General features: G+C 43.0%; 1 protein-coding gene across 7 annotated transcripts in view; it reads left to right on the forward strand.

Annotated features, from left to right (window-relative positions):
• The window catches only part of prrc2c (proline-rich coiled-coil 2C), a 131872-nt gene that overhangs the window by 55235 nt on the left and 63149 nt on the right, over positions 1 to 13488 (forward strand). For 6 of the 7 annotated variants that reach the window (XM_072511540.1, XM_072511545.1, XM_072511546.1 and 3 more), the window contains exons 10-15: positions 5115 to 5307; positions 8174 to 8260; positions 8410 to 9112; positions 10879 to 11051; positions 11965 to 12250; positions 13056 to 13266. In XM_072511540.1, the coding sequence (XP_072367641.1) occupies positions 5115 to 5307; positions 8174 to 8260; positions 8410 to 9112; positions 10879 to 11051; positions 11965 to 12250; positions 13056 to 13266 (1653 nt within the window). The remainder of the gene's footprint in view (positions 1 to 5114; positions 5308 to 8173; positions 8261 to 8409; positions 9113 to 10878; positions 11052 to 11964; positions 12251 to 13055; positions 13267 to 13488) is intronic. The other variant, XM_072511541.1, reaches the window with a different exon arrangement.

Consider the following 13488-nt stretch of genomic DNA (forward strand, 5'->3'; position numbering starts at 1 on the left):
GTGTCAGTTGAAAGGAATACAGGACAGGCATGTTCCTGTGAGGAAGAAAGATAAATACGGCAATTTTCGGGAACCTTGGATGACGAGTGATATTGTAGGCCTCGTCAAAAGGCTAGCCAGGGAAAGGGTTGGCCCACTGAAGGATAGGCAAGGGAATCTATGTGCGGAGCCAGAGGAAATGGGCGAGGTACTAAATGAATACTTTGCATCAGTATTCACCAAAGAGAAGGAATTGGTAGATTCTGGAGAAGGGGGTGTAGTCTGGAGAAGGGGGTGTAGATAGCCTGGGTCACATTGTGATCCAAAAAGACGAGGTGTTGGGTGTCTTAAAAAATATTAAGGTAGATAAGTCCCCAGAGCCTGATGGGATCTACCCCAGAATACTGAAGGAGGCTGGAGAGGAAATTGCTGAGGCCTTGACAGAAATCTTTGGATCCTCGCTGTCTTCAGGGGATGTCCCGGAGGACTGGAGAATAGCCAATGTTGTTCCTCTGTTTAAGAAGGGTAGCAAGGATAATCCCGGGAACTACAGGCCGGTGAGCCTTACTTCAGTGGTAGGGAAATTACTGGAGAGAATTCTTCGAGACAGGATCTACTCCCATTTGGAAGCAAATGGACGTATTAGTGAGAGGCAGCACGGTTTTGTGAAGGGGAGGTCGTGTCTCACTAACTTGATCGAGTTTTTCGAGGAGGTCACTAAGATGATTGATGCAGGTAGGGCAGTAGATGTTGTCTATATGGACTTCAGTAAGGCCTTTGACAAGGTCCCTCATGGTAGACTAGTACAAAAGGTGAAGTCACACGGGATCAGGGGTGAACTGGCAAGGTGGATACAGAACTGGCTAGGCCATAGAAGGCAGAGGGTAGCAATGGAGGGATGCTTTTCTAATTGGAGGGCTGTGACCAGTGGTGTTCCACAGGGATCAGTGTTGGGACCTTTGCTGTTTGTAGTATATATAAATGATTTGGAGGAAAATGTAACTGGTCTGATTAGTAAGTTTGCAGACGACACAAAGGTTGGTGGAATTGCGGATAGCGATGAGGACTGTCTGAGGATACAGCAGGATTTAGATTGTCTGGAGACTTGGGCGGAGAGATGGCAGATGGAGTTTAGTCCGGACAAATGTGAGGTAATGCATTTTGGAAGGTCTAATGCAGGTAGGGAATATACAGTGAATGGTAGAACCCTCAAGAGTATTGAAAGTCAAAGAGATCTAGGAGTACAGGTCCACAGGTCATTGAAAGGGGCAACACAGGTGGAGAAGGTAGTCAAGAAGGCATACGGCATGCTTGCCTTCATTGGCCGGGGCATTGAGTATAAGAATTGGCAAGTCATGTTGCAGCTGTATAGAACCTTAGTTAGGCCACACTTGGAGTATAGTGTTCAATTCTGGTCGCCACACTACCAGAAGGATGTGGAGGCTTTAGAGAGGGTGCAGAAGAGATTTACCAGAATGTTGCCTGGTATGGAGGGCATAAGCTATGAGGAGCGATTGAATAAACTCGGTTTGTTCTCACTGGAACGAAGGAGGTTGAGGGGCGACCTGATAGAGGTATACAAAATTATGAGGGGCATAGACAGAGTGGATAGTCAGAGGCTTTTCCCCAGGGTAGAGGGGTCAATTACTAGGGGGCATAGGTTTAAGGTGAGAGGGGCAAGGTTTAGAGTAGATGTACGAGGCAAGTTTTTTACGCAGAGGGTAGTGGGTGCCTGGAACCCGCTACCGGAGGAGGTAGTGGAAGCAGGGACGATAGGGACATTTAAGGGGCATCTTGACAAATATATGAATAGGATGGGAATAGAAGGATACGGACCCAGGAAGTGTAGAAGATTGTAGTTTAGTCGGGCAGTATGGTCGGCACGGGCTTGGAGGGCCGAAGGGCCTGTTCCTGTGCTGTACATTTCTTTGTTCTTTGTTCTTTGTTCAATGATTCTGAGGGTATGAATATGTTAAACACTCTGCTTTGGAACAAGTCCCTGATGTTTGTGAAGAGGGTGCTCGTCAATGTTTATTAAACTGAGGAAGTTCCCCAGGAGTCAGTGTTGGGACTCTCGCTTCTCCTGATGTATATTAATGACTTAGACCTTGGTGTGCAAAGCCGAAGTTTGAAAATGATGTGAACTGTGAGCAAAGTAGTGTTGAACCTCAAAGGGACATTGACAAGTCAGTGGAATGGGTGGACAGGTGGAGATGAAAGTTCAATGTAGAGAAATGTGAAGTGATTCATTTTACTTGGAAGAACATGGGGGAGATATTATAAAATAAAATGTGCAACTGTAAACTGGATGCAGAAGCTGAAGGACCCAGGTGCATAAATCCTTGAATTGCAGGACCGAGCAGTTAATAAAGCGCATAGTATCCTGGATTTTATTAATAAGGGCATAGAGTACAAAAGCAAGGAAGTTATGTTGAATTTGTATAAGTTATGGATTTGGTCTCTGCTAGAATATTGCGTCTAGTTTTGGACGCTGCACTTTGGAAAGGATATGAGACATTAGAAAGGATGTAGAAAATGTTCACCAGAATGGTTCCAAGATGAGGAACTTCAGTTCTGAGATTGAAAAAGCTAGGACTCTTTCTATAGGAAAGAAGGCTGAGAGGAGATTTGATAGAAGTATTCAAAATCATGATGTGTCTGGACAAAGTAGATGGGGAGAAACTGTTCCCGCTTGTGAAAGGAACGAGAGGGTGCGGATTTAAATGAATGAGTAAAAGAAGCAAAAGTGATTGGAGAAACTTTGTTATTCAGCAAGTGGTTGGGGTTTGCAATGCACTGCCTGACCGTGTGGTGGAAGCCATTTCAATGAAGCATTCAAAAGGGGATTTGGCTGTATTTTGAAAAGGAACGTGCCAGGTTACTGGGAGAAGGCAGGGGAGATGTACTAGATGAGTTCATTTGGAGAGCTGATGCAGACATGATGGTATAAGTGACTTTCTGCACTATAATAATTCTGTGTTTCTGTGAGGACTTTGCAGGGTCATCTGAGCAGTGTACCTTGCTTTGGTATGTAGGCCAATGCCAGGTAGTCTATCCAGTTTTTTAAATTTTTCAGATGCTGGTACAACCAAATGCGTTATGACGTGATTTCAGAGGGCAGTGAGGCAATTAATGTGGGTCTGGAGTCGCATAGAGGCAGACCAGTAAAGAAAAGCAGACTCCACACAGTAACCCAAGGCTGGAATTGAACCCGAGTCCCTGGCGCTGAGAGATCATAGATCATAGAATTTACAGTGCAGAAGGAGGCCATTCGGCCTGTCGAGTCTGCACCTGCTCTTGGAAAGAGCACCCTACCCAAGATCAACACCTCCACCCTATCCCCATAACCCAGTAACCCCACCCAACACTAAGGGCAATTTTGGACACTAAGGGCAATTTATCATGGCCAATCCACCTAACCTGCACATCTTTGGACTGTGGGAGGAAACCAGAGCACCCGGAGGAAACCCACGCACACACTGGGAGGATGTGCAGACTCCGCACAGACAGTGACCCAAGTCGGAATCGAACCTGGGACCCTGGAGCTGTGAAGCAATTGTGCTATCCACAATGCTACCGTGCTGCAGCAGATGCTGGTACAACCAAGTGCGTTATGACGCATGGCCGTGAGGCAGCAGTGCTAACCACTGTGACTCCGTGCCGCCCCCAAGTTGAAGGAAACATTTTAAAGAACAACAGTCTTGTAAATTCCAGCATTTGTAACAGCATTACTACACCAGTAACATTACCACTAGGTTACCAATCCCCATTCCCTATTCAACCTATCAATACCCTTCTTAATCTGTTAAAAAATTTCCTTAATCACCTATGCTTTTTATTCTGTTCTGGCCCTAATTTGAAGTTAGGGGCCAGGATCGAACCCGGGTCCTCGGTGCCGTGAGGCATCAGTGCTAATCACTGCGCCACCATGCAGCCCTACCCTAATTTGAAGTTGAGGGTATATTATTTATAATATTTAAGCCATAAGTTATTGGCAGTTTTAGCTGATAACAGGACATTCTTCTATCTTCAATTTTAACAAGGCTGTTGACCGGTATGTTGCTAATACTGGAACAGTATACTTGACGCATTTAAACATCACCTTTCTAAACTGTACAGTTTAAGCTTCTCTATTCAATTCTTCCTTTTTTGGTTGAAGTCTGTGTATCCTTTATAAAATAAGAACACCCTAAGGGCTGTGGAAGTTCAATGGTTGAGTATGTTCAAAATGGAAATAGATTTGACTAATGAAACCAAGGAAAATGGAGATAGCACAGGAAAGTGGTGTTGAAGATGATCAGCCATCAAGCTCAACGGGCTGAATGGCTTACTGCTGTGTTCTATGTTCCTATGTGTGTGAGCTTATAGTTGCCGAGGCTGGATTTGTTGCCTTTAAAAAAAAAAAAAAAAAAAATTTTTAATTACACATGTGCCTTATGTCTGTTCTAGTTCTGTGGGGCCAATGCTGATTGCCTGATACTCCATAATTTTGTACCATAAATTTCCCATATTCCAGGAACACCAGGAAGTTTCTTGTATTACCAAAGAGATTTGTTAGTCTCGCGTCTTATACAATCTCATGTGATGCTGTCATTGACTTCATAATATTGGTTGTACAACAGGAATTTGATTGTAGGTTAATACATCTTAAATGTCATTTTTGCATTGGCATCACTATTCATCGTTGGCATCATTGTCTTGCATGGCACCCATCACCCCTAGTTCAAGAGAGATCATAAGTTGTCTCATATCACTCATACATTTTGCTATCTCCAACTGTTGGTCTGCAGTTTTGACATCTCCTTCCCACTTCTCATCCATTTATTTCTCAACCAGTTAATCTGGCTTTTGGGCCTCATTTATTCCAATAAAACTGGCTAATTCTCAACTCAGCATTTCATTTTGGAATTATTTTTACCTTTATTTTCAATGACGCATGTTACAGATGAGATTCATTTGGATAAATTCCTTGCATTCAAAATTTGTCTTGGTTTAAAATCAAAAAACAATATTTTGAATTGCAACAGATGCACCATTGGAGGGGAATATTTGGATATGAAATAGCCATGTGACTTAGTTTGTTGGGATATCATGTTTTGGAGATTGCTGAAATTCACTTTTAATTTTCTTTTGAGTGGTGACAGTGATGAGCAAACCAACAGAATTGAACGCCTCGGGTCAAAAACTTCAGAGAGTTCTGACAGCCAAAAAGAAACCAATGAGTGTCCCAACAATAAAGGTTCATCAGATGAGAGTGCAACATTGCAGGCAGCACCGCAGTCACCAAGCAAGAGCTCTTCCAACAGAGGCCTACAGAATGACCGTCAGGTAGATACTCAGTTTTGATCTCATTGACAGTGTGATACTTCATATGTTAACAATAGAACCCACTTTAGAAAGAAGAACCTGATATACATAGTGCCTTTCACAACTTCATGACATCCCTTACAGCCAAGGACACTTCATTGGTCCTGACGCTGTTGAAGTAGATGTCAGTGTTCTTGACTTGTAAGACTTTTCTTTCACTGTATTTCCTTATATTTGCACATTTCTGATTACATCAAATAAATTTGAAAAATCATATAAAATGTGAAAAATGCTTACGTGCTGATTGTTAATGATAGAATGTGCCTCCACTTATAAAATTAGTCTGAACAATTTAGACTTTGCTGCTTTGGAACTGCACTTATCCAGACAAGTATTCCATTTCATTCCTGACTTGTGCCTTGTACGTGGTGGGCAGGCTTTTTTTGGGGCGGGGGTGGGGGGGGTGGTGGAAAAGAGATTCAGAAGGTGAGTTACTCACCTCAGGATTCCTAGCCTTTGACCTGCTTTGATAGCCACAGTATTTATATGGCTGGTCCGGTTCAGTTTCTGGTCAATAGTAATCCCCAAGATGTTGATAGTGGGGGATTCGGCGATGGTAATACCATTTAATGTCATGGGGCAATGGTTAGATCCACTCATTGGAAATGGCACGTAAGTGGCGCAAATGTTGCATGCCGCTAGTCAACCCAAGCTTGAATAATATCCTGGTCTTGTTGCGTTTGGACATGGACTGATTCAGTGGCTGAGGAGTGGTGAATGGTCCTGAACATTGTTCAGTCATCTGTGACAATCCCCACTTCTGACCTTCTGATGGAAGGAATGTTTTTGATGTAGCAGCTGAATATGGTTGGGCCTAGGACCCTACCCTGAGGAACTCCTGCAATGATGTCCTGGAGCTTAGGTGATTGACCTCCAACCATCACATATTCTTTTGGCCATGTGCAACTCCAACCAGCAAACAGTTCTCCCCCCCCCCCCCCCCCCCCCCCCCCCCCCCAATCCCCATTGTCTCCAGTTTAGCTAGGGCTCCTTGATGCCGTACTCAGTCGAATGTTGCCTTGATGTCAAGGGCAATCACACTCCCCTCACCTCTGGCATTCCGCTCTTTTGCCCATGTTTGAACTCAAGGCAATGAGGTCCGGAGCTGAGTGCCACTGGCAAAACCCAAACGAGACGTCAATGAGCAAGTAATTGATGCGGGAGTGCTGCTTGATAGAGCTGTTAATGACCCCTTCCATCATGAATGGATCTAGTGGCGGTAATTAGCCGGGTTGGGTCTGTCCTGTTTCTCGTGTACAGGGCACACCTGGGCAATTTTCCACATTGCCAGTGCGATGCAAGTGTTGTAGCCATACTAGAATAGTTTGACCAAGGATGCAGCAAATTCTGAAGCACAAGTCTTCAGTGCTATTGCCGGATTATTGTCAGGGCCCATAGCCTTTGCAGTATCCAGTGCTCTCAGCCATTTCTTGGTATCACTGAGTGAATCGAATTGTCTGAAGGCTGACATCTCTGATGCTGGGAACCTCTGGAGGAGGCGGAAATGGATCATCCGCTTGGCACTTAAGGTTGAAGACTGTTTTTAAAAATAAATTTAGAGTAGCCAATTATTTTTTCTTTTCAAATTAAGGGACACTTTTTAGCATGGCCAATCCACCTAACCAGCACATCTTTGGGTTATGGGGGTGAAACCCACGCAGACATGGGGAGAATGTGCAAACTCCACACGGACAGTGGCCCAGGGCCGGGATTCGAACCCGGGTCCTCAGCGCCGCAGTCCCAGTGCTAACCACTGTGCCACATGCTGCCCCATGGCTGAAGATTGTTGCAAATGCTTCAGCTTTATCTTTTGCACAGGGCAGCACTGTAGCACAAGTGGATAGCACTGTGGCTTCACAGCGCCAGGGTCCCAGGTTCGATTCCCCGCTGGGTCACTGTCTGTGCGGAGTCTGCACGTTCTGCCTGGGTTTCCTCCGGGTGCTCTGGTTTCCTCCCACAGTCCAAAGACTTGCAGGTTAGGTGGATTGGCCATGATAATTGCCCTGAGTGACCAAAAAAGGTTAGGGAGGGGTTATTAGGTTATGGGGATAGGGTGGAAATGAGGGCTTAAGTGGGTCGGTGCAGACTCGATGGGCCAAATGGCCTCCTTCTGCACTTGTATGTTCTATGTGCTGGGCTCCTCCAACATTGAGGATGGGGATACTTTTGGAGCCACCTCCTCCAGTGAGTTATTTAAATGTTCACCAGCATTCGCAGCTGGAAGTGGCAGGACTGCAGAGCTTAGATCTGACCCATTGGTTGTGGAAAGGCTTAGCTCTGTCTATTGCTTGTTGCTTATGCTATTTGGCATGCAAATAGTCCTGTGTTGTGGCTTCACAAGGTTGACACTTTATTTTTAGGTATGCCTGGTATTGCTGCTGGTATGCCCTCATGTCATTTTCTTTGTGGTGAATGGAACTTCTACTATAAAATTGGAGAGTGATGTTAATGAATCAAAGGGATATTTATTTTGTCTCAATCTGACCTTCCCAAAGGACCTCTGAATTTGGATTGTAAATTATACTTTAACCATAAGACAGGGCTAAGGACATATTAGCGAATGAGAATATAGCCTGAATTTTCCCTTCAAATAAATTGGATGATGTGTGGAAAAATTTAACTGGCCTGCAAAATCCCACGTGATTTAAAAAAAATATCAAATGCACCAATCTTCTTGTCCTAAAAGTCATCACAGTTCTGGTAAGACACAATAATTTACTGCGTCCTTTCAGCTAGAATAAATTCTTGGGTAGTTGGCCATGTTTAATTGCAATTGGTTTTGGGTGTAAAATTTAGCATAACAGGCTGATATCTGTTTACACTTTAGGATTTGGGACGGCCATCAGTGCCAGCTGTGGCACGTGAATTACGTGGACTGGGAAATGTTCCTGTTAATCAGAAGCCAGCTCCCCAGGTAATTTAAACAAAAAAAATCAGTTCAGGAAAGATTAAATTAATGCTGTCTCACACCTTTATTTAGTATAGTAAGATCTTTTGGTGATTAGGTCAATTTTAGATATTTAATTGAACAATTCTTTATTTTTCTTTTCAATTAAATCATAGCACCCACCTCCAAATCGTCAAATTGGACCTGGAAAGTATGCTACTACCAAACCCATATTACCGAGTGAAGGTGATGAAGCTTGGAGGCAAAGAAGGAAGCCATCAATGTCTGATGCATCAGCAGCTATTGAAAGAGCTAGAAAACGGCGTGAGGAAGAAGAGCGACGCATGGAGGAGCAGCGTTTGGCAGCCTGTGCAGCAAAGCTGAAGAAACTTGATGAAAAGTATGGAACTCAATCAAAAGAAAAAAAGGAAAAAGCAAAAGAGAACGAAAAGACAAAGAGCAGCGAGGGAGAAAACACCAAGGACATCGAGAAGGAACATGCAGAGGGAAATGAGAATGTTAAAGAAAAGGAGAAAGAGAATGAAAATGAAAACCAGAAAGAAACTGAGAAAGAACCCGAGCGGGAACAAGAACAAGAACAGGAACCAGTGAATGAACCACAGAAGGAGAGGGAAAAGGAACAGGAGGAGGAGAAAGCAGAAGAGAAACAAGAAGGACAAGAAGAGAAAGAACAAGAAAAGGAAAATGGGGAAGAACTAGAGAAGGAGCAAAAACAGGAACCAGAAAAGGAGAAGGAAGATGAAGATGAAAATGAAAAAGAGCAGGAGATGGAGAAGAGCCAGGAGGAACCACGGAGTGAGTTTGATGATTCCAAAGGCCAAAAAACAGAACGCAAGAGCAGCATTAAAACTGATGCAGGTATTTAATTTAAAAGAAATCATTTTGTGCAATGGCAGATTATTCTCTGCGGAGGGTTTGGATTCAAGTTTTGTTTCAGGCATATTCCAATTTTGATAGTCTACTACGTTAGTACCATTAACTTTCAATCAGGAATATATGCAGTCCTGAAAATTTCAAATGCACCAATCTTCTTGTCCTAAAAGTCATCACAGTTATGGTAAGACGCAATAATTTAGTGCGTCCTTTCAGCTAGAATAAATTCCTGGGTAGTTGACCATGTTGAATTGCAATTGGTTTTGGGTGTAAAATTTAGCATAACAGGCTGAAATCTGTTTACACTTTAGGATTTGGGATGGACATCAGTGCCAGCTGTGGCATGTGAATTACGTGGACTGGGAAATGCTTTGTGTCAGGCTTAATGTCTCTACAACTGAAAGCAAACATTGACCTGCAGCTAGACCAGCGCCCGTAATTTGCACCTGGCTACCAAGAGTAGCATCTCCAGTTTGCATTACATAATGCAGGGAGGTTTATCAGGAACAGAATGGGGTGGTCTGCAACCAACACCCATTTCCATTATGTAACAGTGAATGCTAATGAGCTGATGTTTAGCATTACTGCATCTCTTTTGGTGATGATTATGGTGGGTTAAATGCTTTGGCAGCTTTCTTTAGCTGCTTCTTGAGAAGAAGCATGGGTCTGGATCTGTAGAGATGTTACAGCATAACACTGCATTTGAGTCAGAATGCTTGTTACCACTGACTTTCTGACCTGGCATGTTTATTGTACATTGCTGATCATGCTACATGTTGAAGTTACAATGCTTTATTTCATGTTTGTGTTCGCTTTCGTCGTTGTTCTTCCCAGTTGACTTCTGGATTTGTGTTTTCCACTTGCATAGTAGTGAATGGCCTACGTTCAATTGCACTCCAATTCAGGCTCCTTGCGCACCCCAGATTTTAATCACTTCAACGTTGGTGCTTTCAACTGCCTTGACCCTAAACTCTGGAATTCCTTCCTAAACATCTCTGCCTCCACTGCTTCTCTTACTCTCTTCGGCACTTGTAACCTTGCAATCAAACTTTGGAACGTCTTTTCTAATATCTCTGTGTGACTTGGTGTCAAGTTTTGTTCCAAGGTATTCCTGTGAAGTGTCTTGGATGTTACACTATGCTAAAGTCATAAACGCATGCTATTGTTGGTTCATAGATTTAAAATGTCTTTGCGAAGGTTTTTTAGTTTGCAGCTTCGTGGGGGGTGTCCATTTTGCATTGGAGCTGTGGCCAGTCCTTTGGGCAAGTTGCTTTTCACAGATCCCTCATCAAAGGCTACCAAGAGTCTAGAACTGACTTTCAATGATACAGGCACATGGCAATACCAACTGCACTATACAACAGTTCTCTACTTAGCTTGCAGTATGATTCTGTTTACCTGAGCAGGTTTATTCTATAAAGGAGTTTCTATTTTTTTTCATGCTTCCATTGCATTTTGTATAAAGTGTATCTTCTTTGTGCATACAGAATAGTATGCACTTAAAATGATGAGGACGACAAAATTAGTGCTTGTTTTCTGAAACAGGGTTGGTTTTGACCTCAGAATAGAACAGGGTACAATATTCTAATAACCATTTACCAGTCCGAATTTAATTCATTCTATTTGAAGTTTCAAAATGAATGTGTACCTAGTGCCCATTCATCATATCAAGGTAGTTAGTCTTGTTATATTCAGGCCTAGTATTGTTACTACACAAAGTGAGCAACAGCATTGAATTTCTATATTGACAGATGATGCTTCTCAGTCTACCAATCAATTGGAGAGTACTTTCAACGAAAAGGAGGTTACTCAAACACCAAATGACATTGATGGTGATTTGGGGTCCCAAACACGGCCCACTGTTCCCACAGGTTACTCCAAGCAGTTTCAGAAGTCATTGCCACCCCGATTCCAACGACAACAGGTAGGAAATAAACTGGTACCTTGGCCTAAGAGATTGCTGAATTGGTTCAAAGGTGGGTCCATGCAGCAGACAACATTGATGTTGACATTTCTTAACTTAGTTAATCAGCGCCTGTTAAATCAAGGCGGCTGCTGGTGCCATATACTAGCATGATTCCCTTTTAACTGGAAAACCAGAGTTTGAATATAGCACAAATCAATACTGTTGGTTGTAAGGTTCCTTAGGTTTTCTTGCAAGTAAGTGCTAATGTCTTTGAATTCTGGAGTCCCAACTCCATTCCAAATGTTTGTTTAATGATTTAGTAGCAATTCCATGTCAGGGTCTGTGGCACAAAGTCATGCTGATTCATCGTGAAATAGGCAGCTTGATTTGACCAATAAGGGTGCCTATTCTATGAAATAGAAAACTGGGTCCATTTTTGAGTTTGGGCTGGGTAAATAACTAGTTGTGCTGCACCTAACATGGACAATTGGGAATATTGTGCATCCTGTCAGTTTAAATGTAATTTTCAAAAGGTCTGCCTGCTGCTCCTAAAGCAATTTTAATGCATTGTAACTGTCTGTCCATTGGAATCTTTTGTTAGGAGGCAGGGCAGCACAGTGGTTAGCACTGTTGCTTCACAGCGCCAGGGTCCTAGGTTCAATTCCTGCTTGGGTCACTGTCTATGTGGAGTCTGCACATGCTCCCCATGTCTGCGTGGGTTTCCTCCGGGTGCTCCAGTTTCCTCCCACAAGTCCCGAAAGACGTGCTGTTCGGTAATTTGGACATTCTGAATCCTCCCTTCATGTACCCGAACAGCTGCCAGAATGTGGCGACTAGGGGCTTTGGACAGTAACTTAATTGCAGTGTTAATGTAAGTCGACTTGTGACAATAATAAAGATGATTATTATTAATTAGATTTGTTCTTTTTAGGAACAGATGATGAAGCAATGGCAGCAGCAACCACCAGGTGTTCATCAGCAACAAACACAATCCCAAACTCCAGCCCAATCTCAAGCCCAGGGCCAGCCTCAGCCTTCTGGAGCTCCTGTGCCTCAACCACAGCACAGGCCTTTATATCAGACTCCCTTGGCCCCATCTCATCATCAGCACTTGGCTTCCATGGGATTTGATCCACGTTGGATTATGATGCAGTCCTACATGGATCCACGTATGATGACTGGAAGGCCACCAATCGACATGACACAAATGCACCCTGGTTGGTAATATATAAGTACCTGTGTTTGTTTTGATATTTTTATCGTGAGCTTTAGCGCGATCATAGTTTGCTTTTTAGTGCTCTGGTAGGTAAAACTCAACACGAGTATCTGTTGCTGCCGTGAGCCATGCTGAAAATGAGTGTGTGGACTTGAAGCACAAGATTAAACTTTGTTTAATGCAGTTTCTGTGATTTTAGTTGTTCAGCACTACCAATAATTTAATATTCCATGTATAGAATTAGTGAACAGTTACAGCACAGGTGAAAGGCATTCAGCCCATCAAATCTGCCAACTCTCTCCAAGAGCAACTGCAACTAGCCCCAACACCCCTACTTTTTTTGTTGTAGCCCGGTAATGTTTTTAAAGTTATTAGGAGAAAAATGTTGCACAAGAGTCAACCATCGGTCAGAAACTTACCTTTTTCAAGAGAACTTTCTCAGTGCTGAGAGTAAGGATGCCCATTAAAGCATCAGCATGCTGTGCATCTGTACATCAATATCAAAGTTTTAAGTTTCAAAGTAGAATGCAGGTATCTCATTCAACATGAAGCATCCAAAAGCTACAGAATGTGACTTTAACACTTTCAGAATAAGACTCGATTGTTGTTTCATAAGATTAGATTCATGTTTTTCAGGTCCTATGTATTGTTTCCTGAGATCTGTTTTACTTCCATTTTGCTCAAATTAAAACCTGTACTGTAATCTTTAGAGGGATTCTAAAGGTCTATCAATATCCCTTTCATGCATCAAGTTATTGCTGTGGCAATCTGTTTGAAAATAATTACTTGTGTCTTGTGGCTAATAGGTATGATGCCAACAAAACTAATGAGAAGAGATCAGATGGACAATTCTGGTTCAGGGCCTGATTCATTTGACCATCTGTCACGACCAGCCAGAGATCACACCATTCAGTCCACAGAACCTCGACTGGTATGGAACTCAGAACCATATCCTCATACAGAACCGCAGCCAGCTACAACCCCTCCAGGAGTAGTGGAAGAATCCAAAGATTCAAGGTGGGTTTTGTGGCATGACTTTTGATTGATTAATTTATTGTCAAATGTACCAAAGTACAGTGTAAAGTATTTTTCTGCGGCCAAGGGAACGTACTCGGTAGACAAAAAGAATAATCAACAAAGTACATCGACAAATAGTGATTGGTTACCGTGCGGAACAAGGGCCAAACAAAGCAAATACATGAGCAAGAGCAGCATAGGGCATCGTGAATAGTGTTCTTG

This window comes from Scyliorhinus torazame, chromosome 7, assembly GCF_047496885.1.
Source record: "Scyliorhinus torazame isolate Kashiwa2021f chromosome 7, sScyTor2.1, whole genome shotgun sequence".
In the NCBI taxonomy this organism is placed as follows: Eukaryota; Metazoa; Chordata; class Chondrichthyes; order Carcharhiniformes; family Scyliorhinidae; genus Scyliorhinus; species Scyliorhinus torazame.